The sequence below is a fragment of the Delphinus delphis genome, chromosome 9, assembly GCF_949987515.2.
Source record: "Delphinus delphis chromosome 9, mDelDel1.2, whole genome shotgun sequence".
Classification (NCBI taxonomy): domain Eukaryota; kingdom Metazoa; phylum Chordata; class Mammalia; order Artiodactyla; family Delphinidae; genus Delphinus; species Delphinus delphis.
Window position 1 is genome coordinate 63,448,316 of NC_082691.1, and position 26,989 is coordinate 63,475,304.

A 26,989-nucleotide genomic window follows, 5' to 3' on the forward strand; every position below is an offset into this window, starting at 1 on the left:
TGAGGGACTCTGGTAGAGCTCACACCAAGGAGTACTTCCCAGAACTACTGCTGCCAGTGTCCTTGTCCCCACAATAAGCCACAGCCACCCCCTGCCTCTGCAGGAGACCCTCCAACATTAACAGGGCTCAGATTGATCTCTGAGATGACCCCACAACTTTAGCAAGACTGAATGATATGAAGGAAAAAACCTATATGTGTGGAAAAAGGACAGAAACTAGAAAAAGAGCTGTGCGGCTGACAGGGTCTTGGTGCTCCAGCCGGGTGTTAGGCCTGAGCCTCTGAGGTGGGAGAGCCTAGTTCAGGACACTGGATTACCAGAGACCTCCAGGCCCCACGTAATATCAATCGGCAACAGCTCTCCCAGAGATCTCCATCTCAATGCTAAGACCCAGCTCCACTCAACGACCAGCAACCTCCAGTGCTGGACACCCCATGCCAAACAACTAGAAAGACAGGAACACAACCCCACCCATTAGCAGAGAGGCTGCCTAAAATCATAATAAGTTCACAGACACCCTAAAACACACCACCGGACGTGGTCCTGCCCACCTAAAAGACAAGATCCAGCCTTATGCACCAGAACACAGGCACCAGTCCCCTCCATCAGGAAGCCTCACAACTCAGTGAACCAACCTCACCCACTGGGGACAGCCACCAAAAACAACAGGAACTACGAACCTGCAGCCTGCGAAAAGGAGACCCCAAACACAGTAAGTCAAGCAAAATGAGAAGACAGAGAAATATGCAGCAGATGAAGGAGCAAAGTAAAAACCCATTAGACCAAACAAATGAAGAGGAAATAGGCAGTCTACCTGAAAAGGAATTCAGAGTAATGATAGTAAAGATGATCCAAAATCTTGGAACTAGAATGGAGAAAATACAAGAAACATTTAACAAAGACCTAGAAGAAATAAAGAGCAAACAAACAATGATGAACAACACAATAAATGAAATTAAAAATTCTCTAGAGGGAATCAATAGCAGAATAACTGAGGCAGAAGAACAGATAAGTGACCTGGAAGATAAAATAGTGGAAATAACTACTGCAGAGCAGAATAGAGAAAAAAGAATGAAAAGAATTGAGAACAGTCTCAGAGACCTCTGGGACAACATTAAGTGCACAAACACTTGAATTATAGGGGTCCTAGAAGAAGAAGAGAAAAAGAAAGGGACTGAGAAAATATTTGAAGAGATTATAGTTGAAAACTTCCCTAACATGGGAAAGAAAATAGCCCATCAACTCCAGGAAGCACAGAGGGTCCCATACAGGATAAATCCAAGGAGAAACACGCCAAGACACATATTAATCAAACTATCAAACATTAAATACAAAGAAAAAATATTAAAAGCAGCAAGGGAAAAGCAACAAATAACATACAAGGGAATCACCATAAGGTTAACAGCTGATCTTTCAGCAGAAACTCTGCAAGACAGAAGGGAGTGGCAGGACATATTTAAAGTGATGAAAAGGAAGAACCTACAACCAAGATTACTCTACCCATCAAGGATCTCATTCAGATTTGACGGAGAAATTAAAACCTTTACAGACAAGCAAAAGTTAAGAGTATTCAGCACCACCAAACCAGCTTTACAAAAAATGCTAAAGGAACTTCTCTAGTCAGGAAACACAAGAGAAGGAAAAGACCTACAAAAACAAACCCAAAACAATTAAGAAAATGGTAATGGGAACATACATATTGATAATTACCTTAAATGTAAATGGATTAAATGCTCGAGCCAAAAGACACAGGCTGGCTGAATGGATACAAAAACAAGGCCCGTATATATGCTGTCTACAAGAGACCCACTTCAGACCTAGGGACACATACAGACTGAAAGTGAGGGGATGGAAAAAGATATTCCATGCAAATGGAAATCAAAAGAAAGTTGGATAAGCAATTCTCATATCAGATAAAGTAGACTTTAAAATAAAGACTATTACAAGAGACAGAGAAGGACACTACATAATGATTAAGGGATCAATCCAACAAGAAGATAAAACAATTGTAAATATTTATGCACCCAACATAGGAGCACCTCAATATATAAGGCAAATGCTAACAGCCATTAAAGGAGAAATCGACAGTAGCACAATAATAGTAGGGGAGTTTAACACCCCACTTTCACCAATGGACAGATCATCCAAATAAAAATAAATAAGGAAACACAAGCTTTAAATGACACATTAAACAAGATGGACTTAATTGATATTTATAGGACATTCCATCCAAAAACAACAGAATACACTTTCTTCTCAGTGCTCATGGAACATTCTCCAGGATAGATCATATCTTGGGTCATAAATCAAGCCTTGGTAAATTTAAGAAAATTGAAATTGTATCGAGTATCTTTTCCAACCACAACACTATGAGACTAGATATCAGTTACAAGAAAAAAACTGTAAAAAATACAAACACATGGAGGCTAAACAATATGGTACTAAATAACCAAGAAATCACTGAAGAAATCAAAGAGGAAATCAAAAAACATGTAGAAACAAATGACAATGAAAACATGACAACCCCAAACCTATGAGATGCAACAAAAGCAGTTCTAAGAGGGAAGTTTATAGCAATACAATCCTACTGCAAGAAGCAAGAAACATCTCAAAAAAACAACCTAACCTTACACCTAAAGCAATTAGAGAAAGAAGAACACCAAAAAACCCCCAAAGTTAGCAGAAGGAAAGAAATCATAAAGATCAGATCAGAAATAAAGGAAAAAGAAGGAAACGATAGCAAAGATCAATAAAAGCTAGTTCTTTGAGAAGATAAACAAAATTGATAAACCATTAGCCAGACTTATCAAGAAAAAAAGGGAGAAGACTCAAATCAACAGGATTAGAAATGAAAAAGGAGAAGTAACAACTGACACTGCAGAAATACAAAGGGACATGAGAGATTACTACAAGCAACTCTATGCCAATAAAATGGACAAATTCTTAGAAAAGCACAACCTTCCGAGACTGAACCAGGAAGAAATAGAAAATACAAACAGACCAATCACAAGCACTGAAATTGAGACTCTGATTAAAAATCTTCCAACAAACAAAAGCCCAGGACCAGATGGCTTCACAGGCTTCACAGAGTTCTCAAAGTCTTCAAAAATATAGCAGAGGGAGGAACAGTCCCAAACTCATTCCACCATCACCCTGATACTGAAACCAGACAAAGATGTCACAAAAAAAGAAAACTACAGGCCAATATCACTGACGAACATAGATGGAAAAATTCTGAACAAAATACTAGCAAACAGAATCCAGCAGCTCATTTAAAAGGGTCATACACCATGATCAAGTAGGGTTTATCCCAGGAATGCAAGGACTCTTCAATATATGCAAATCAATCAATGTGATACACCGTATTAACAAATTGAAGGATACAAACCACATGATCATCTCAATAGATGCAGAAAAAGCTTTCCACAAAATTCAACACCCATTTATGATAAAAACCCTCCAGAAAGTAGGCATAGAGGGAACTTATCTCAACATAATAAAGGCCATATATGACAGACCCACAGCCAGCATCGTTCTCAGTGGTGAAAAACTGAAATCATATCCACTAAGATCAGGAACAAGACAAGGTTGCCCACTCTCACCACTATCATTCAACATAGTTTTGGAAGTTTTAGCCACAGCAAGCAGAGAAAAAAAAAGAAATAAAAGGAATCCAAATTGGAAAACAAGAAGTAAAGCTGTCACTGTTTGCAGATAACATGATACTATACATAGGGAATCCCAAAGATGCTACCAGAAAACTACTAGAGCTAATCAATGAACTTGGTAAAGTAGCAGGATACAAAATTAATGCACAGAAATCTCTTGCATTCCTATACACTAATATGAAAAGTCTGAAAGAGAAATTAAGGAAACATTCCCATTTACCATTGCAACAAAAAGAATAAAATACCTAGGAATAAACCTACCTAAGGAGAAAAAAGCCCTGTATGAAGAAAACTATGACACTGATGAAAGAAATTAAAGATGATAGAAACAGATAGAGAGACATATCATGTTCTTGCATTGGAAGAATCAACATTGTGAAAATGACTATACTCCCCAAAGCTATCTACAGATTCAATGCAATCCTTATCAAGCTACCAATGGCATTTTTCACAGAAGTAGAACAAAAAATTTCACAATTTGTATGGAGACACAAAAGACCTCGAATAGCCAAAGCCATCTTGTGAAAGAAAAACGGAGCTGGAGGAATCAGGCTCCTGGACTTCAGACTGTACTACAGGGCTACAGTAATCAAGACAGGATGGTACTGGCACAAACAGAAATACAGATCAATGGAACAGGCTAGAAAGCCCAGAGATAAACCCACGCACATATGGTCACCTTATTTTTGATAAAGGAGGCAAGAATATCCAATGGAGAAAAGACAGCGTCTTCAATAAGTGGTGCTGGGAAAACTGGACAGCTACATGTAAAAGAATGAAATTAGAACACTCCCTAACACTATACACAAAAATAAACTCAAAATGGATTAAAACGTAAAGGTAAAGCCAGACACTATAAAACTGTTAGAGGAAAACATACGCAGAACACTCTATGACATAAATCACAGCAAGATCCTTTTTGATCCACCTCCTAGAGAAATGGAAATAAAAACAAAAATAAACAAATGGGACCTAATGAAACTTAAAAACTTTTGCACGGCAAAAGAAACCATTAACAAAAGGAAAAGACAACCCTCAGAATGGGAGAAAGTATTGCAAACGAAGCAACTGACAAAGGATTAATCTCCAAAATATACAAGCAGCTCATGGAGCTCAATATCAAAAAAACAACCCAATCCAAAAATGGGCAGAAGACATAAATAGACATTTCTCCAAAGAAGATATACAGATTGCCAAGAAACACATGAAAGGATGCTCAACATTGCTAATCATTAGAGAAATGCAAATCAAAACTACAATGAGGCATCACCTCACACTGGTCAGAATGGCCATCATCAAAAAATCTACAAACAATAAATGCTGCAGAGGGTGTGGAGAAAAGGGAGCCCTCTTGCACTGTTGGTGGGAATGTAAATTGATACAGCTACTATAGAGAGCAGTATGGAGGTTCCTCAAAAAACTAAAAATAGAACTACCATACGACCCAGCAATCCCACTACTGGGCATATACCCTGAGAAAAGCATAATTCGAAAAGGGTCATGTAGCACAATGTTCATTACAGCACTATTTACAATAGCCAGGAAATGGAACCAACCTAATTGTCCATTGACAGATGAATGGATAAAGAATACGTGGCACATATATACAATGGAATATTACTCAGCCATAAAAAGAAACGAAATTGAGTTATTTGTAGTGAGGTGGATGGACCTAGAGTCTGTCCTACAGAGTGAAGTAAGTTAGAAAGAGAAAAACTAATACTGTATGCTTACACATATATATGGAATCTAAAACAAAAAAAAGGTTCTGAAGAACCTAGGGGCAAGACAGGAATAAAGACTCATATGTAGAGAATGGGCTTGAGGACACATGGAGGGGAAGGGTAAGCTGGGATGAAGTGAGAGAGTAGCATGGACATATATACACTACCAAATGTAAAATAGATAGCTAGTGGGAAGCAGCTGCATAGCACAGGGAGATCAGCTTGGTGCTTTGTGACCACTTAGAGGGGTGGTATATGGAGGGTGGGAGGGAGACGCAAGAGGGAGGGGATATGGGGATATATGTATGCATATGGCTGATTTACTTTGTTATACAGCAGAAACTAACACAGCATTGTAAAGCAATTATACTCCAATGAAGATGTAAAAAAAAAGTTGCTTGTGAGTTCCCAGACATTGGGAACAGACTTGTGGGTGCCAAGGGGGAAGTGGGGTGGTAGAGGGTTGGATTGGGAATTTGGGATTAGCAGATACAAACTATTGTATATGGAATGGAGGGACAACAGGGTTTTACAGTGTAGCACAGGGAACTATAGTCAATGTCCTGTAATAAAGCATAATGGAAAAGAATATGAAAAAGAATATATATACGTTTGTATATGGTGTTAGGTAGTGTTCTAATTTCATTCTTTTACATGTAGCTGTCCAGTTTTCCCAGCACCATGTACTGAAGAGCCTGTCTTTTCTCCATTGTATGTTCTTGCCTCCTTTGTCGTAAATTAGGTGACCATATATGAGTGGGTTTATCTCTGGGCATTCTATCCTGTACCATTGATCTTTATTTCTGTTTTTGTACCAGTACCATACTGTCTTGATTACTGTAGCTTTGTGGTATAGTTTGAGGTCAGGGAGCCTGATTCCTCCAGCTCCGTTTTTCTTTCTCAAGATTGCTTTGGCTATTCAGGGTCTTTTGTGTGTCCATAAGAATTGTAAAATTTTTTGTTCTAATTCTGTGGAGAATGCCACTGGTAGTTTGATAGGGATTACATTGAATCTGTAGATTGCTTTGGGTAGTATAGTCATTTTTACAATATTGATTCTTCCAATCCAAGAACATGGTATATTTCTCCATCTGTTTGTCATCTTTGATTTCTTAGAATAGGAGAAAATACTTGCAAATGAAACAACAGACAAAAGATTAATCTCCGAAATATACAAACAGCTCATGGAGCTCAATATCAAAAAAACAAACAATCCAATTAAAAAATGGGCAGAAGACCTAAGTAGACGTTTCACGAAGGAGGACATACAGATGGCCAAGGGACACATGAAAAGATGCTCAACATCACTAATTATTAGAGAAATGCAGATCAAAACTACAATGAGCTATCATCTCACGCTAGTCTGAATGGCCATTATCAAAAAATGTAGAAACAATAAATGCTGGAAAGGGTGTGGTGAAAAGGGAACCCTCTTGCACTGTTGGTGGGAATGTAAATTGATACAACCACTATGGAAAACAGTATGGAGGTTCCTTAAAAAACTAAGAATAGAACTACCATATGACCCAGCAATCCCACTACTGGGCATATACCCTGAGAAAACCATAATTCAAAAAGACATGTACCACAAAGTTCACTGCAGCACTATTTATAATAGCCAGGACATGGACGTAACCTAAGTGTCCATTGGCAGATGGATGGATAAAGAAGATGTGGCACATATATACAATGGAATATTACTCAGCCGTAAAAAGAAACAAAATTGAGTTATTTGTAGTGAGGTGGATGGACCTAGAGTCTGTCATACAGAGTGAAGTAAGTCAGAAAGAGAAAAACAAATACCATATGCTAATGCATGTATATGGGATCTAAAAAAAAAAAAATGGTACTGATAAACCTAGTTGCAGGGCAGGAATAAAGATGTAGACATAAGGAATGGACACGGGGTGGGAGGGGGAAGCTGGGGTGAAGTGAGAGTAGCATCGACATATATACACTACTGAATGTAAAATAGTTAGCTAGTGGGAAGCAGCCCCATAGCACAGGGAGATCAGCTCGGTGCTTTGAGGTGACCTAGAGGGGTGGGATAGGGAGGATGGGAGGGAGGCTCGGGAGGGAGGGGATATGGGGATATATGTATGCATGTGACTGATTCACTTTGTTATACAGCAGAAACTAACACAACATTGTAAAGCAATTATACTCCAAGAACGAACTATTAAAAGAAAAGAATATATATATATATATATATGTATAACTGAATCACTTTGCTGTACAGGAGGAATTAACACAACATTGTAAAACAACTGTACTCAATAAAATAAATTTTAAAATAATTGTCTGTGAGTTCCAAAGAACAAGTCTATGTAGTGTTCTCCAGAACCAGATCCAAGCTGTGGAATGTCTGTGATTTGCATCTATATACAAACAGAAACCCACAGAGGTATGTATTTGGGTTTGCATGTGGGTATATAACCACTCACATAGAGCCTTGATTTGCAAGCACAAGCATAGACAATGTGGTCACAGTATTCTCCATGTCATTATTATCGGTTTGCTCCTTTTTCTGAGGAAGTCAGGCTTCAAATTATACCTGCCAGCCCTCGGTTGGACACCACGTGAGATAGCACGGTTAGACACCATGGGGGACCACCCAAGATGTGGAAGAACATTTGTTTCCTTGGCTGGGAAACTTCAAGGAATGTGTAACACCAACGTAGTGGGTGTTGAATTGTAGTTAAAGTATTGATACTTCCTAAATCTTGTGTCCTGATTTCATCATCTTCCTTCATTCCACTCTAGGGAAAGACATTCCTGGGCAGGCATCTCTGGTGTTTGATGTTGCATTATTGGACCTCCATAACCCCAAGGATGGCATTTCCATTGAGAATAAGGTAGTTCCTGAAAACTGTGAGCGGCAAAGTCAAACGGGGGACTTTCTCAGGTATCATTACAACGGCACACTTCTGGATGGTACATTCTTTGATTCCAGGTAAGCAAACAACAGGCTCCTTCACTTACCAGAACATCTTATTAAATATAGTTTATAGCTTGTCAGTGCTGATTTTGAGTTAGTATTTTCATCTCCAGTATAGGTTTCTATTTTCTGATACTGAATTCCTTCAGAGGTTGTTAGAACGGTCTCCTTGGGGCCTGTGGGAGATGGGTCTGCAGGAAAGCAGGAGAGGCTCACCCTGGACTCCCACAGTCCCTCTAGACTGTGCTCGGCTATTCAAGTATAAACCCAACTCTGGGGTCCAAGGTGGGAAGTGACCAGGAGGCAGGACCAGGCGGTAGGATGCGAAGAGAAGAGACTTGGTGCTGGGAGATCTGGATTCCAGTCCCTGTGTGTGGTGCACTAGGTGTGTGACTTTGGATAGCATTTGACCTCCCTGAGCTTCAGTTTTTTCGTTGTTGTTAGCACCTTTCTCAAAGAGATGGTTAGATTAAGGAGAGAAGGTAGGCAGAAGCACTTTGCAAACTTTCATGGTTTATCTGCTGCAGGGACTGTTTGGATGCTGGGCGGAGCCTGTTGTTATTCAAAGCTTTGTTTATCAGGCTTAGCCTGCAGTTGTGAGCAGGCAACAGGTGTTTGGTCTGCGTTGCTCATTCAGGTGGCATGTGTTGTTTGGATTCCTTTAGCTTCCTATAGAGCAAGCAAGTAGTGACAGCAATCTACCTGTTTCTCTGAGGTAAGAGACTTCTCGTTTAATTAGTCACCCAGAAACATTACAGAATTTTTATACGGTATAATTTTATTTGCATAATTCATTCTTACCACTCCGCGGATCCCTTCTTTTAAATTTTTCATTTGACTTTTTTGGAAAAAGGCAGTAGTCTCATGGTTCAAAATTAAAACAAAATATGCGTTAAGATGTGTTGTACCGACCATCCCTGCCAACCTCACATCCCCCTCCCCCCAAGCCACTTAGAGTTAACCACTGTTATTAATAAGTTTCTTTTTTATTCTTCAAATGTGTGGATTTTTTTCCTAAAGCAGATATAAGCAAATACAATTGTTATATTATTTTCTCCGCTTTATAGTATATAGCATATAGAATACTATATACATACATATATAACATTATGTATTATATATATATACAGATAACATAATGCTACGTACTATATACACTATTATGCTCCTTGCTTTTTTTTTAATTAATTAATTTATTTTTGGCTGCCTTGGGTCTTCGTTGCTGCGCATGGGCTTTTCTCTAGTTGTGGCGAGCAGGGGCTATACTCTTCGTTACGGCACGCGGGCTTCTCATTGCGGTGGCTTCTCTTGTTGTGGAGCACAGGCTCTAGGCGCACGGGCTTCAGTAGATGTGGCATGTGGGTTCAGTAGTGTGGCTCGCGGGCTCTAGAGTGCAGGCTCAGTAGTTGTGGTGCATGGGCTTAGTTGCTCCGCGGTATGTGGGATCCTCCTGGACCAGGGCTCGAACCCATGTCCCCTGCATTGGCAGGCGGATTCTTAACCACTGCGCCACCAGTGAAGCCCCTGCTCCTTGCTTTTTTTCACCTTGGAATTTTTCCATATTAATGCGTAGAGAGAAATCATTTTTTATGTCTGTGTAGTGTTTCATTGAGTGACTATACCATATTTATCTAACCATTCCCCATTGATGACATTTGAGTTGTTTTTATTTTTTCTATTAAAAAAAATTGAGAGAGTGTGTGCGTGTGATTACTTGTCACATATGATCTTGGTTCTGTCTTTTATTCCCTGGAATTTTATTTTTAGTTGAAAAGCCATTTTTCTGGTGGATACCAGATTTCTTTTCATATTAATGGAACCAGTTTTCTTAGGTTTCAAACAGATTTCCATTTTAGTACACTGGGGTCTAATCCATCCTAAGAGCTAAGTAATATTCCATTATATAGGTTTGCCTTAATTTAGTAATCAATCCCTATTATTTTCTATCTTTTGATGTTCTAAGAGGGACTGCAATAATTATTTTTGTAGCTAAATCTTAAATAATATGATTGTTTCCTTAGGATAAATTTCTAGAAGAATCTCTAGGTTTAAGGTTATGTGTATTTTTACAGCTTTTGATATAAGTACCAAGTTGTCCTCAAGGAAGGTTTTACATCACTAAGAGTACCCCATTTCCTGCAAACTCAGCAACATTGGGTATTATTTAAAAATAATCTTTGCCAATTTATAGGAGAAAAATAGAACTTTATAATTGTAATGTGAATTTTTTTGATTGCTATTAAGGTTGAAATTCTTTCAAATGTTTATTGACTATTTGGATATTTTCTTTTGTGATTTACCTGTTTGTGTATTTGCCTGTTTTTATATTGAGGATATTGGTATTTGTCCTTTTCTTATTAATTTAAAATCTCTGTACATTAAAGATATTAACAATTTTATGGTTGCATATTGTTGAAAGCATACTGCCTGTTTATTTGCATTTTAATTTCGGTTGTTGTGATTTTTGATCTGTTTAAATATAAACCTTTTATGTTGTTAAATACATTCCATTTCTCCTTTATGGCTCCCTTTATTCTTATGTAAATTCTTATATATTCTGTCTTGAGTAACTTGCTAAAAAGTCTCTCCCTGCCCCTGGACTTGTTTTTTTTTCCCCTAGAGTATATAAATATTCACCTGTATTTTCCTCCTGCTCTTCTAATGGCTTTATTTTTTTATCCTTTAAAATATTCTCTATTAGAATTTTTATTTTAAAGAATATTATGTTCTTGTTGTATAAGTGAAACAATGCAAAGATATTTAATAAAATGTAATAATTTCACATCAACCCCTTCCATTTTCACCACTTGCAGTAAATATTAAAAAGCTTCTGCAGGCTCTCTTCAGTGTTTATAAATGCTTTCATGTTTCAATCTTAAATCCATCTGGAATTTATTGTGGTGTTCAGTATGACAGTAAGGATCTAAATGGTTTTTTCCAGATGGTTAGCCAGTTTCTCCAACACCCTTTATTGAATAACTGTATCTTCCTCACTCATTTAAAATCTGACATTGATCATGTACCAAATTCTTGTATACACTTTTGGGTCTTGGTCTAGAATTTTTATCCTTTTCCAGTGATCTAGCTATTTCTGGGCCACAATCATACCTTTAGCTATTGTAACGTTTTAGTTTGTATGATAGAGAATATTCTTTTTCTTTTTAAACATCGTTTTTTCCTACTGTGATACATTGATATGGTTCAAAATCCTAAAAGTGTAAAAGAATATACAATGAAGAATTTTTCACCTATCCTTGTCCCTCAATCACCCAGTTCCCCTCTTCACAGGGAACCAGAGTTATGCACTTCATAGGTCTTCCATACATATACAGTGAAATACAGATAATTATGTAGAAAATCTGCTTCCTGGATGAGGAGAATCATTTGTTACTATCATTTCTTCACGCCCCTTGGCTTTGTGGTCCCTGAGGGGTGTTGAGGAGGAAGAGCCTCTCACAGCTCTGCCTTTTCATCTCCCTGGTCCCACTGCTGACCATCTTCTCTGACAGTCATCCTTGGGCTGTGTTTGATGAGGTGACAGTGGAACTGACTGGCTCTTTCTCAGGACAAGCTTTTTGCCACATCTGCTCCAGCTGGGGGTGGGTAATGGGTACAGATCACTGTGGTTCAGAGTTCAGTATCTGAAGTGGCAAATGAAGTTTTATTATTTTATTCTGGAATCATCAGGCTTTGTTTTCTCCAAACTCAGTAATCAGACTCAATTGGCAATTAATACAGAGGCTGGATCTCTCCACTGAGTGGAATGCCTGGGGCTCCTACCAGAGGCACTTGGGAAATTCAGGCACTCACCGGGTGGTAGCTTGGTGAGCATGGATTGCAGTAGGGCGAGTTCACTGCAGAGTTAAATTGCTCTCAGTATATATGCTACTTTTCTGGCAATCTGAATATTCATGTCCCACATATACAGATACTCTCCTCTTTAGAGAAATTCTTAGTTTCTTTTTTTTTTTTTTTCCTTTTTGGGCTTTCATTTGAAACTTTATGTTAGAGTAATAGAAGACTCTAGAACTTCTAAGTTGTTTCTTTACAAGAGATAACAGAGAAATTCTTAGTTTCTGACAAGGGCACCCTTAATGCTTTTTTCATTAACCTGACATGGTCAACAAGCGTAGAGTCCGATTTACATTATAGCTACATTTCTGCATGATTGCTTCTTGTAACCCGCATCCCATTCATAACTTGACCAAACCAGAGGGCTGGAGGGCTTATTTCTGGGAGTGTTTGTGCAGGCGGCAGCTCCCACGCAGTGTGTGGATCCTTGTTCATCATTTCAGGGGAGCGTGTTTCCTGGCTTGTACTCAGATTCTAGGGTTCACCCTATTCTGGAGTCTGGAGGCCCCTGCGCTCTGTTGCCTCATGGTACCAGCTACACTGCTGCTGCGGTATTCCTCGTGACCAAGCTCTTTTCCTCTTTCCCAGCTACTCGCGGAACCGCACCTTTGACACTTACATTGGGCAGGGCTACGTGATTGCTGGGATGGATGAAGGTTTACTCGGCGTTTGCATTGGAGAGAAGAGGAGGATCGTGGTCCCCCCTCACCTGGGGTATGGTGAGGAAGGAAGAGGTAAGCGCTGGCTGCCTTCTAAGACTGCCTTAGAGAGGCACTAACTGATGCTTCCACGCTGCTTGGAACCAGGGCCTCTGGCAAAGCGTAGAAGCTAGTCTAGCTTCAGACTCGAATACTCAAATAACTCTAGTTTCTAAAGATGCTGTCATGACTCCTTGTTCCCCCTGCCCGTTTTCCTTTTCCTTTTGGAAAATTTAAAACCTACACCAAAGTTGAAAGAACTGTACAGTGAACTCCACTTAGATTCACCAGTCGTCAACATCTTGCTATATTTGCTTTATATATGTAACTACAGTACATTTTTTCTTCGTTGAGCCATTTGAAAGTAAATTGCAACCCCCCTTTTACTGTTTTTCGTTTTTATTTTTTATTTTTTTTCCCGGTACGCGGGCCTCTCACTGTTGTGGTCTCTCCCTTTGCGGAGCACAGGCTCCGGACGTGCAGGCTCAGCGGCCGTGGCTCACGGGCCCAGCCACTCTGCGGCATGTGGGATCTTCCCAGACCGGGGCACGAACCCGTGTCCCCTGCATCAGCAGGCGGACTCTCAACCACTGCGCCACCAGGGAAGCCCTGTTTTTCGTTTTTATTGAAATATATTTGACATATAACCTTGTGTACATTTAAGGTATACATGTTATTTTGATACATTTATATATTGTAATGTGATTGCCATTGTGGTGATAATTAGCACCTCTATCATGGTACATAATTATCATTTCTTTTTGATGGTTGGAATAATTGATAATTAGCAAGTTTGATGATTATAAGACAATATTGTTGTCTATATTCACTATACTGTGCATTAGATTTTGGTTTTTGTTTTTAACAACTTTATCGAGGTATTATTTACATACCATAAAATTCACCCAATTTAAGTATACAATTCAATGACTTTTAATAAATGTTGTGAGTTGTGCAACTATCACCTTAATCCAGTTTTAGAATATTTGTCACCCAAACAGCAAACTTCTTTTTGAAAGTTACACAAATAATATACGTTGACTTTAGAATAAGAAAATAGAGATCAACAACAACAAAAATCTCCCATAATCTCACCACCCAGGAATAACCATTGTTAATGTGGTAGGTGGAATATCGGCCCCAAAAGATGTCCGTGTCCTAATCCCCAGAGACTTTGCAGATGTGATTAAGGTAATGGTCTTGAGATGAGGAGATTATCCTGGATCATCCAGGTGGCCTTGATGTACTTACAAGGATCTTTGCAAGAGGGAAGCAGGAGACCAGAGAGGGGAGAAAATGCTACACTGCTGACTTAGAGGATGGAGGAAAGGGCCACAAGTCAAGGAAGGAGGGTGGCCTTGAGAAGCTGGAAAAAGCAAGGAAACAGATTCTCCTGAAACCTCCAAAAGGAACACATCCCTGCCAATACCTTGAATTTAGACTTTGAGTCCAGAGTTATGAGAGTAAATTTACGTTGTTTTCAGCCACCAAGCTTGTGGTAATTTGTTGTAGCAGTAATAGGAAACTCATATAACCGTGAAGTGACTGTCCTTCTATACTTTTGAGTATATGTGAATCTGTGTAGATAAAAGGAAATAAACACATATCCATCTACACTATTGACAAAAAATACTACAGTATTTTTTGTGAATAAATACTGACAAAAGTGGGATCACCTATACATATTAGTTTGTAATTTCTCTCTTTACGTAATTTGTCGTGAACAATGTTTTATGCCAACAGGTTGCATAGAATTTTAATGGTTGCATAGTGTTCCAAACCATATTTCCTTTATTATTTTTTTTCTCAGATACCATTTTTTGCCAACTTACTTTGGAAGAGTTGATACAGTATTTGTTTTGCTTTTGTGTTCTTTTTGCTAATGAGATTCTGGCTGGCCTGGCTGGCTGTACACATTCATTTTGTTAACCTGCTTCTGACTTCTACTGCTACAGTGGATTTCAGAATTTTCCCAGTAGGATTTGTTTGGAGGATCTAAGAATCATCAGATTGGTTGGAAACTAGGCTGTACCATGGAGAAACATTATTTTTCCTGACTTAAATTTCTGATTTATAAAGCCACAACCAATCACAGCTTAAGGTCTTAAGATCATTCAACAAACCTTGCTTCATGTTCTGTTTGTCTAGTGTCTTGATGCTCTGTTGTTTTGTATTATGTAAATTTCTACTTCTAGCCAAATACATGCAGGAATAGACAAATACTTTCAGCATATTCATGTTTCATTTTGCCCTCAGGACTAATTCTTCCTTTCCCTAAAAAGAATATACTGATGGAAAACACTTGCTTAAATTATTTCTCCTTTTGGCTTTCTCACAAGTGTGAGACAGTTTTGCAAAGAATTATATAAGGCTCTGGGAAACATTTGAAGTCTCATAAATTTTCTGGGCATGAGGCTACTTCACCCTGAATCATTTGTTCCCATGGTGGGGGGAGGGGCACCTTGGCAAGTAACACCCAGCTGCTCTTGCACAGGGTCTGTTTCTGTCCTATTTTTTTGTTTTGTTTTGTTTTTGTTTTTTTTTTGTTTTTTTTTTTGTTTCTGTCCTATTGATTAGCGAGTGCCCTTGGCCTCCTTGTGGGGTTTGCCCAGGACCTAATGCTAATCACTGAGGGACTGACCTTAGAAGGGTGTCAGGACACAGAGGAAGCCTGTGGCATTCTCACCACATACCACAGGGCCAGGCACATGGTAAGCATTCAGTAAATATTTGTGGAAGGAAGAAATGCTGGACTTTCCGACTCATCAGCATTTCATTTTGTTGCAGCCATTTTCTCTTGCAGGGTTGGTAGAGGGGAGGGGGTAGGCCTTCTGTAAAGGCTCTGGCCCTTTCTGCTGTCTGCTTTGTTCCATGGGGACAGCCCTGAATTTAGAGCGTTGGGATGTTTGCAGCCCTGAAGTGGAGAATGGATTCTGCTGCAGGGTTGTGGCAGCATCACTTCCTCAGTTTCTGTTCCCCAACTTCCACATGACCTTTTAAGCACTCTTTTTCGAAAGTGAAGAAAGCTAATATTTACCCACACTGTGAAGGACTTCTCATGTACGGGCTCATTCAAACCTCAAAACAGTTCTCTGTTAAGATAACGAGGCCCAGAGAGGTTGAGTCATTTGCTAGAGGCCACAATAGCTAATCGGTGATGGAGTTGAATTGCACCCAGGGTTCTTGCTGCCTGTGTCATAGGCAGAGGGGAAGAATGAGTTTCCATTATGCTGTGACTTGTTGATACCCATATATGAAGAACTGAAAACTCCAACCAGAAGTCCCAGAGCTCTCAGAGGAAACCCACGCTGCCAAGAGCTGCCGTGTTTCCTTCTGGCCCAGTTGGCCGGCCGCTTTATTTTTTGTCACCTGTGTCTCTTCTTTTTTTTTTTTTTGGCAGTACGCAGGCCTCTCACTGTTGCAGCCTCTCCCGTTGCGGAGCACAGGCTCCGGATGCGCAGGTTCAGGGGCCATGGCTCACGGGCTCCGCGGCATGTGGGATCTTCCCGGACCGGGGCACGAACCTGTGTCCCCTGCATCGGCAGACAGACTCTCAACCACTGCGCCACCAGGGAAGCCCTGTGTCTCTTCTTGAGGCGGCTTATCTAGTGGGAAAAATTGATGAATACTTTTCTGCATTGGTTAAGGGTTTATTCAGAGAGGAGGCTGGTGTTGGGGCCTAATGAAATGTTGGATTATTTTGACCTGTTTACTGGTGTTGGGGAGGAGATAGTTTCCTCTACCCTTCTAGGTTCTTCTGGCTGGTCTAAGAAATAAATTGATATGAGACAGATTAACAGGAGAAAATCAAACAAAGTTTAATGACATGTATATATGGGAGAGACCTAGGGAAACTGACTAACTCACCAAAATGTCTGAAGCCCTCACCTTAAACACCACCATTAGCTAAAGACAGAAGAGGATGTTGGGGGTAGTGGTTTCGGACCTGGAGATGGAAAAGCAAATGTTTGGTAAACAAATGTTTACGGGGCCACACAGACATTGGGACACCAAGAGAAATTTTAACTAACAGACTTTGCTAGGTTCCTTCCTGTCTCCACATCTAGTTCATACAGTAGTTATGTATGGTGATAGCTCCCCCCATGCCCCAACAGGTCTTCTATCTACATTCTTTAGGCAGTTAAGGAGGTAAAAAGAAAGGTTTTCTTTTTTTCTTTTTTTTTGAGTCTTTTGCGTCTTGTTTATTTTCAACTTGAAATAATCCACATGTCGAAGAGACATTTTTGGGGTGGCAATTTTACTCCCCTACACTGGTCAGCACTTATTTTTACACTGTGTATTCTTTGGAGAAGGCAGAGCCAGATAGAGGGAATGAGGGTGGAAGGGGTGCTGGCTGCCTGGGGCAGGTGGGATCTTATGGCTTGAGGTCTAGTCTGGGTTTTTTTGTAGGCCCAGCAACCCCATCTATCTGTCCATCAAAGATTTAGTGAGTGCCAGGATTCCCTGGTGGTGCAGTGGTTAAGAATCTGCCTGCCAATGCAGGGGACACGGGTTCGAGCCCTGGTCCGGGAAGGTCCCACATGCCGCAGAGCAACTAAGCCCGTGCGCCACAACTACTGAGCCTGCGCTCTAGAGCCCATGAGCCACAACTACTGAGCCTGGCTCTAGAGCGCGCGAGCCACAACTACTGAAGCCCGTGCGCCTAGAGCCCGTGCTCTGCAACAAGAGAAGCCACCGCAATGAGAAGCCCGCGCACTGCAACGAAGAGTAGCCCCCGCTCGCTGCAACTAGAGAAAGCCCACGTGCAGCAATGAAGACACAACACAGCCAAAAATAATAAATAAATAAAAATAAAATTTATTAAACAAAAATTTATTGAGTGCCTTCATGACCAGGCACTGCCCTAAGGTATTGGGGATTCAGCAGAGAAAAAGACAAACTCCCAGCCCACATAGAGCTTACGTTCTTATTGATGCCTCAGTAGATGTGCATTTGTGCCTTAATCAGACACCTGGTAGACTGACTCATGCTAACTTCCTAGGAGCTGACATAGAACCGGACATTGAATACTTACTTGAAAGGGTGTGATTGACCTCTCCACTGATCAGAATACTTGGACCTGGGATCCTGGGGGCCTGAGAAGCTGGGTTAGTTATCAGGAAAGTGCTGGGCAAACTGATATCAGAGCACAGGGGCGTGGGGTAGTCCTGGTGCCCTAAGATAGTCCTGCACATGAATGTACCTTTGAGGGTGTCAATTAAAACAGCAACAACAACAACAATGTAAGAGCTGTGAGTTCAGTTTTATAGTTTTATTTGGGGTTACTGAGGACTATATAGCCTGGGAGATAGCCTCTCAGATAGCTCTGAGGAACTGCTCCAAAGAGGTAAGGGGGATGGCCAGTATATATGTGAATTTGGAGGAAGGATATGTACAGTAAAGCACACATCTTTTTTTTTTAATTAATTTATTTGTTATTATTTTTGGCTGTGTTGGGCATTGTTGCTGTGCGTGGGCTTTCTCTAGTTGTGGTGAGTGGGGACTACTCTTCCTTGCAGTGTGTAGGCTTCTCATTGTGGTGGCTTCTCTTGTTGTGGAGCACGGGCTGTAGGCACAAAGGCTTCAGTAGTTGCGGCACATGGGCTCAGTAGTTGTGGCTTGCGGGCTCTAGAGCACAGGCTCAGTAGTTGTGTTGCATGGGCTTAGCTGCTCCACGGCATGTGGGATCTTCCAGGGCCAGGGCTCGAACCCGTGTTGCCTGCATTGGCAGGCAGATTCTTAACCACTTTGCCACCACGGAAGCCCTAAAGCACACATCTTGGTAGAAGGTAACTGCTAGTCACGGGGAGTAGGTATCTCAGTTACTGACTTTAGTGCTTTTCTAGGTGTAGGAAGATGCAAGAGTCTGGGTTCATAAAGTTTTCTCCTGAAAACCTCTAACAACCTGGAGGCCTGTTCTGCCAGTTTTCCCAGAGCACAGGTACCTTATCCCTGATCTTCCCCCTGAATGTTTTCCAAGGTGTGCTGTAGGTCAGTGACTGCAGTGGCTAATGACTGAATTCTTGTAGATCCAGGTGGCAAGCAACATTCACTTAGTTGGTGCTGGGCTGCAAGCCTTGTAGTTGCCCAGCCTTGAAGCTGAAGAAAGAGCCCAGAGACAGCCACAGAGACATCAACCAGTTATTGGATAAGGGATCTTACAAGTCTGCAGCGGAAGATCCTGGAGTAACACCCCATCGTGAACGGCAGAGAGCAGGCAGTCCGTGGCAGGAATCTTCGCTACTTGCGGGGGAGAAGGGGCCACCATTTAAAGGGGGAACTGATGTCAGCTTGGCTCATCAGTTACCAGGGAAACCAGCACCTGGGGCAGGGGGCAAGCATGTAGGCAGTTACTGATTAAGCGCTATGATTAAGAGAATTGGATAGTCATGTGAGTGAAGCAGGGACTGGTTGAGCAGGGGCTGTACAGAGAGCAAGAAAACAGCCCTCTTGAATGGTCCAACCATATAGTTGGCAAGGGGAGGTTAAGTTTGTACCAGCCCAATGCCATCAGTTTCTTGTCCCTTTCTGGGCTCCGTCCACACGTTTTTTTCAGAGAGGTTATTAGAGCTGCTCAGGATGCAGCTTTCTTTTCCACCAATCCCCTTCACCACAACCATGGCCTGCGCCTTAGTCCTCCTCATGGAGACGAGAGGCGGGGCTCCTAAATATCCTCAGCTGCTCACTTACCGACCATTTAGCACAGCGCTCCTGAACCTTGGCTGCCCCTTAGAAACGCCTGGAAAACCAATGCCTGGTGCCACTGTAGTCCAGCCGTTCTGCAAGGTTGTGGCATATCACAGGCAAGAATCGCCTGGAGAGCTTAAAGATCACAGAACCAGAGGTGCTGCATGGGAAAGGGCCTGGCCCTTTGCGTTTTCACCAAGTTCTCCAGGACATCCTGATGGCGCCCAAGGCCGAGATCACTGCACTAGGTGAGCTACATCTGAATCTCAGAGTGGGGCCCAGGTGATGTTTTTTTCAGATGATCATGATTTTTTCTTTTATTCTGTGAATGTGGTGAATTATTTTATTTTTTTATTGGGGTAAAATGCACATATTTACCATTTTAACACGTTTTAAGTTTACAGTTCAGTGCCGTTGAATATATTCACAGTGTTGTGTAACTATCACCACTGTCTATACCCAGAACTTTTCCATCATCCCCAACACAAACTCCCCATTACCCTCTCCCCCTCCAGCCCTTGGTAACCACCGTTCTACTTTCTGTCTCTATGAATTTGCCTATTCCAGGTGCCTCATATAAGTGAAAGCATACAATATTTGTCTTTCTGTGTCTGGTTTCTTTCACCGAGCATAATGTTTTCAAGGTTCGTTCCCAGTTGGTTTTAATGAGCAACCAAGATTGAGAAACCCCTTGTCTGGCTCCACAGCCACTGCCCTCCGTTAGTGTGTGCTGTTTCCCGCAAAGAGCTGCCCTTGGCCCTGGTTCCAGGCATACTCCTATGGCAGTTTGCAATACCTGGTTCCTCTGGGAAAGATCCCGGACCCTGTTAACCACTCACTTCAGCAAATCCCCATCACTAGTGGGTATGAGGCACCTGTGTGCTGCTGTAAAAGCCCAAGCTTCTCTAATTACTACCTTGGTAACTTTGGGCGGCCATCAAAATCTGTGCCTCAGTTTCCTCATCTGTAGGTTGGGAATATAGGATTATAATGAGAATTAAATAAACTAATACATCTAAAGCACTTAGAAGAGTGCCTGGTACCTAACAAGCACCTACCCATTAAGTGTGTGTTAGAGAGACAGCAGCCGGGAAACAGATGAGCACATGGTGGGGTGGGGGTGGTGTGATCTGGAGGATGGGGCGTGGGGAGGGGCTGTTGATGTTCACATAGCGCTACTGAATTGTCTGTAGCTGTGTTGTTTTCTTGAACAAGTTATATCTGAGTTGGTTTTCTTGTCTGTAAAATGCTAATGAAAATATTATACCTCCTTGATTCTAAGTAACACTATTTACAAATTTTTTACGTGTAAACTTCTCTGAAATGATCTGGGGGTGTGGTGAACAACCGATACCCTCCTGAGAAGCTGTCATTAAATGAATGGATGACCTGCTACTCCTGCATTTATGGTAATATTTACCCAACAGGGTTCCTGCAGGGATTTAATGAGAGAGTGTATGTGAAAAATGCTTTGTAAACTGTAAAACATTATTCAGATGTGAGATAATGTTTTCAAAAATGGAAAAGAGTAATAATTTTGTGTAGAACAAACAGGATGTGTTGTAAAGCCCTTTGTGAGTTGTTAGGTGTAGTATATCTTAAGGGGCATATATGGGCCTAGTTTGGCTAGGTGATTTCCCCTGTGAAGTTTCTGTTGGTTTTGCTTCTCTTAAGCAGTGGTAGGGCACTAAAGTGATTTTCATTCTACAGCTGATTTTCTCATCTCACCTCTTACGTCTAGCAGGAGCGGGGCAAGCCTTAATTTGGTTGAGCTTTAGTTTTCTCATCTGTGATGAACTTAAGCCATAAATCTTTCAGGTTGAACCATTCCATGGGGCAGTAGTACTGTGTCTTGAATTTTAGTCCAAAGTGTGTTCCTGACTGTGGACCCTCGACAAATCTGTGCCTCAGTTTACCCATCTATAAATTGGGTTAGGCTACTTCTAATGGCCCTTCCAGCTCCACTCTTCCAGCATTGCCTAGGATTTCACAGCTGGGTCCCCGTGTTCCTCACTGGAGGTCTGTGAGGAATACCTGGTGATACTGGGGAGGCACGTGCGCTGCTGCTTGGAGGGTTCCCTCTAATTGCCTTTGTCTGTCCTTTAGGGAACATCCCCGGCTCGGCTGTGCTGGTGTTTGACATCCATGTGATTGACTTTCACAACCCTTCAGACTCCATCAGCATCACCTCCCACTATAAGCCCCCCGACTGTTCAGTGCTGAGTAAGAAGGGGGATTACCTCAAGTATCACTACAACGCCTCGCTTCTGGATGGGACGCTGCTGGATTCCACGTAAGGGCTGCCAGGGATCGGTGGGGTGTGAGCCTGGCAGATAACAGTCAGTGTTCCAACAATCCTCCTTTTCTTTTCATCAGATACTGGTTGAGAGCTTTTATCTTCATGCCCTTTGCGCTGAGTATCTCAAGTGTACATCGCTACTCCGGTGCATTGTTCCAAGAGTTCCCTATGAATGGTTTCATCCTGCACCCGTGAAACTGTCTTTCTGAAAAGCAGATCTTATCTTATCCTGCTGTCTTTAAAAATTAACCCACAAATAAAATCTAAACTCCAGAGTCTGGCATATCAGGCTCTCTTGTCAGCTCTGTTCTGCCTCGCCAGCATCTTCTGCTGAGGCCCGTCTTCTGCCTCCCAGGGGTGCCATGTGCGGTGGTGCAGGATGTGCACTGCTTACACCCTTCCTTCTGGCCAGCTTCTGCCTTGGCTTAAATGTATTCCCTTTTCTCAAAATCTTTGCTTAATTCCTAGGAAGAATCAACTGCTCCCATTTCTATAGTCTCATAGTCTCATAATGTTTTATGTATTACCTGCCTTTTAGTTATTTTTGTTTCTATCGCTGTTGCTGGTCTGAAAACCTTAGACACCCAACATGTTTATTCATATTATTCCTTACACCTAGACCAGAGCATAGCACAAAGGGAGTACTTTATAAATGTTAAGTGATTGAGATGAATCTGAAAATATATTACTAGGAATCAACAGTGTATACTAGTATCATACAGGTAAAAGGAACTTTCCTTCTTATGTATCTGAATCTTCAGAGGTATCTATAAGTTAATACACTATTCTCTTCTTTGGGAAAGAAACATTTTTGGCCTTTTTTAAAATTTTATTTACTTTAGGCTGCATTGGGTCTTCGTTGCTGTGCACGGGCTTTCTCTAGTTGTGGTGAGCGGGGGCTACTCTTTGTTGCGGTGTGCTGGCTTATTGTGGTGGCTTCTCGTTGCGGAGCACAGGCTCTAGGCGCGTGGGCTTCAGTAGTTGTGGCACACAGGCTCAGTAGTTGTGGCTTACGGGCTCTAGAGTGCAGGCTCATCAGTTGTGGCACACGGGCTTCAGTAGTTGTGGCGCACGTGCTTATTTGCTCCGTGGCATGTGGGATCTTCCCGGACCAGGGCTCAAACACGTGTCCCCTGCATTGGCAGGCAGATTCTTAACCACTATGCTAACAGGGAAGTCCCTGTTTATTTTATTTGTTTATTTTTGGCTACATTGGATCTTCGTTGCTGCGTGTGGGTTTTCTCTAGTTGCAGCGAGCAGGGGCTAATCTTTGTTGTGGTGCATGAGCTTCTCGTTGTGGTGGCTTCTCTTGTTGTGGAGGACAGGCTCTAGGCATGTGGGCTTCAGTAGTTGTGGTACGCGGGCTCAGTAGTTGTGGCTCATGGGCTCTAGAGCACAGGCTCAGTAGCTGTGGTGCATGGGCTTAGTTGCTCTGCAGCATGTGGGATCTCCCCTGACCAGGGCTTGAACCCGTGTCCCCTGCATTGGCAGGCGGATTCTTAACCATGGTGCCATGCAGGGAAGCCCTCAGTCTTTCTTTATGTCTCTATATAAGTACACCCATTTTTGTATTGAGCCTGACTTAGATTCGCAAGTTTAGTCTTGAGGAGAAAGAAGGGCTTCATATAAATATGTGCTACTGCATTTATTCTAGATGGGGAGGGTCTTCTTTCCCTCTCACGCGTACCTCTGCCTTCTAGCTTCAGGTGACAGAGTGTGGCTGGGGAGAGCCAGCGTGGAGAGCCTGAGGGACATACTCCTCAGAGCATTCTCTCTGGTGCTATGAGATCCGGTATCCTCAGGCAGTTAACGTATTTCATGAGATCTAAAACGTGCTGGTTGTTAGAAGCATCATTTTATGTGTCTCAAGAAAGTAAGAACACTGCCAAAAAACAATGAGATGATGTCAATTGTAAGATGTATCCCAAATCAAGAGATATTAAAATGTGAAAAAATATGCATTATAGAATCAAGGAAATATGTTCTAGGTTCTGGGGCCCAGATTTACAGGGACCTGGCTTACAACAAACCTCTTTGCACTGATGATTAGACAGTGAGGAAGAAGCATGGCTTGTAGTTGTTTTGGGAACAAGTGAGCTTATGCATGGGAAAACTAGGTTAGAACAGTCTGTAAGGCCGATGGCTAGCTGTCATTGCTCTGGCCAACGTTCATATTCTTGTCTGGTGCTCCTATGGCCTTGGAAAGGGAAGTGGGGGTGGGAAATGAACAAAGGAATTTCTTCTCTGGTGGGTTCAGGATACGCTTCTCACGTGGGGTGGGGAGAATCAGTCTTCCTGCTTCTAATGTGTGTTTGGCGGATGCACAATATTGTTACAGAGCATCCGGGAGCCACGTGATGCTCCTTCCTCTTCTCGGAAACTCCATTCTGAACCACTTGAGTCATTTGTGTCACGTGTAAACTGTCACGGAAGAGCAGTGTCTGGGCGTCCCTGCTGGTCTCCGCTGGGTGGAAGCTTCAGAATAATGGGATAATGGGAAGTGTGGCAGGAGACTGCTTACCGGGGTGTGGGAGAGGAGCTCCTTCTGGAAGAGGGGATCTGGTCCCGCCCCGAGCCCACATGGGCTCTGTAAACAACGAGGCAGGTGCTGCTGCCCATTCATCAGCGCTAGGAGAATCCATGATGGAGAGGATAGAGGGGAATGTGGGTGGAGAGCCAGAGGGGGCAGCCTGCAGGCAGGAAGCAGGAAGCTTGCAATGAATGGGAAGCCGGGAATGCACAGAAGGAATGAGGAGAATGTCTGAGAGAAAACGGCAAAATAAAAAATAAAAATAAAATGATGACTTGAGGAAAAAGAATTAGCAGGGTGTTCAGAGATGCAACATGAATACAAATTGCTTGCTTGGAGGATTTTTTTTAAATTTTATTTATTTATTTTTGGCTGTGTTGGGTCTTCGTTGCTGCGTGCGGGCTTCCTCTAGTTGCGGTGAACGGGGGCTACTCTTCATTGCGGTGCGCGGGCTTCTCATTGCGGGGTTCTCTTGTGGAGCACGCACGGGCTCTCGGCGCATGGGCTCAGTAGTTGTGGCGCACGGGCTTACTTGCTCCGCGGCATGTGGGATCTTCCCGGACCAGGGCTCGAACCCGTGTCCCTTGCATTGGCAGGCGGATTCTTAATCACTGTGCCACCAGGGAAGCCCTTGGAGGATTTTTTTTAATGTATGTTGAAACTGGCCTCAGAGAAGAGTAAACATTTGTTATTTGATAACTAAATGAGTTCTCAAATATTCTGTAAGACTTTGAAACCCAGTAGTCCCACGGGAAGTTCCCCACGGTCCCTGGAGAGAGGCAGTGTGAGGGCGCCTCTGTGCTGCTGACAAAGGAGGGATTGTGTGGGGGGCAGGACAGAGGACCCGCCTGCCCTCCCGCAGGCCTGGGGCCAAGGCATCCTGTGCCAGAATTGGCTTTGTTTCTGCTTCCTCCCAGGTAGGACAAATGCAAACGCGGTTTTAATTTGCTAGCTCCAGAGAACCAGCCTGGCCCTGGGAACCAGCTTGAGAAGGGAAGGAGGCTGCGGCCCTGCGGCCAGGGGAGGCTGGGAAGCCTGAGAAGGGGAGGTGACCAGGGGCAGTCCCTTCCCTGTTGTCAGCACTTGGTGATGGACATCAAGGGGGCGCCAAGATATCCAGGAGGCTTTTCTTCCTCGCCATTGAAGAACATTCCCACTGTTTGCCTTTAGGATGTGATAGGAATGCCATCGATTTGGAAATAGATTTACTTTCAGTAATGAATGAGGTGATTGAGCCAACTTTTATTTGTTTAGATTCCCCTGGGACCTTGGGCATCAAGGATAATTAACACCATGGCCCAAGTTCACAGTTATTTTTCTGGACTCATAGGCTATTACCGGCACAAGCACTTCACACTCTCAAGGCCATCCATTTATTGAGCTCTTCATGCTTGCTCTCTGCCGTGCCAAGCATATTATTTACTATTTGGAACGGGTGCAATACCTGTTATTATCTCCATTTTATAGATGAGGAAAACTGAGAGATTATATTTCCTGGGGTCAAATTAAATTTGACCAGGATTCAAACTCAGGTCTTGCTGAATCCAAATCCCAGGATCTTAACTACATTATATATTTTTAAAATTCTCATGAAAATTTCTGACTAGCTACAACACTGACTAAAACTTAGAGAAAAATTGCAAGACTAGTACAAAGCACTTCCCCGCTACGCCGCACCATTGGTGAGAAGGTTGCCACTGTGATGGCTCTTCACCTCTGAAAACTTTAGTGTGTAATTTCCAACAAAGGTGGACATTCTCCTACATAATTCAATTAAAATCAGGAAGTTAATGTTGATACATTACTTTTAATCCTCAGACCCCACTTAAGTTTTGCCAATGTTCCAATAAGTTCTTTTAAAGCAAAAGGATCCATTCCAGTATGTCCAAAACTCTCAAACTCTCGAACTCCCTTAGTCTTCCTTTGATTTTTACCTTGACACTTTTGAAGGTTATAGGCTGGTTGTTTTGCAGAATGTCCCTCAGTGTGGGCTTGTCTGATGTTTCCTTATGATTCCATAGGGGTTCTGCATCTTTGGCAGAAAGATCACAGAAGGGATATGTTCTTCTCAGGAGGATACTCTTAAGTACCAGTGGATTCACGGCCTAACCAGGGACTCTTCTGTTTCATTTTTAGGTGGAACTTAGGTAAAACATATAATATCGTTCTGGGATCTGGACAAGTCGTGTTGGGAATGGATATGGGTCTCAGAGAGATGTGCGTTGGAGAGAAACGGACTGTGATCATTCCACCCCACCTGGGCTACGGGGAGGCTGGTGTGGGTGAGTATGCAACAATGTTAAAAGGTGTTTGGGGCACATTCACCGTCTGTATTTTGTGCTTATTTAGAACCACAATATGCTTCTTCCATTTAAAACCCAAAGACTGTGGGACATTTTGTTTTCTAATTTATTTTTGGCTGTGTTGGGTCTTCGTTGCTGTACGTGGGCTTTCTCTAGTTCCAGCGTGCGGGGGCTACTCTTCCTCGTTGTGGTGTGTGGGCTTCTCATTGCCGTGGCTTCTCTTGTTCTGGAGTATGGGCTCTAGGAGCATGGGCTTCAGTAGTTGTGGCACACGGGCTTAGTTGCTCCGT

General features: G+C 42.3%; 1 protein-coding gene across 1 annotated transcript in view; it reads left to right on the top strand.

Moving 5' to 3' along the window:
* The window catches only part of FKBP9 (FKBP prolyl isomerase 9), a 50,750-nt gene that overhangs the window by 18,067 nt on the left and 5,694 nt on the right, over positions 1–26,989 (top strand). Inside the window, exons 5-8 of the mRNA XM_060020689.1 lie at positions 8,156–8,345; positions 12,771–12,916; positions 21,674–21,860; positions 26,533–26,678. Of these exons, the coding sequence (XP_059876672.1) occupies positions 8,156–8,345; positions 12,771–12,916; positions 21,674–21,860; positions 26,533–26,678 (669 nt within the window). The remainder of the gene's footprint in view (positions 1–8,155; positions 8,346–12,770; positions 12,917–21,673; positions 21,861–26,532; positions 26,679–26,989) is intronic.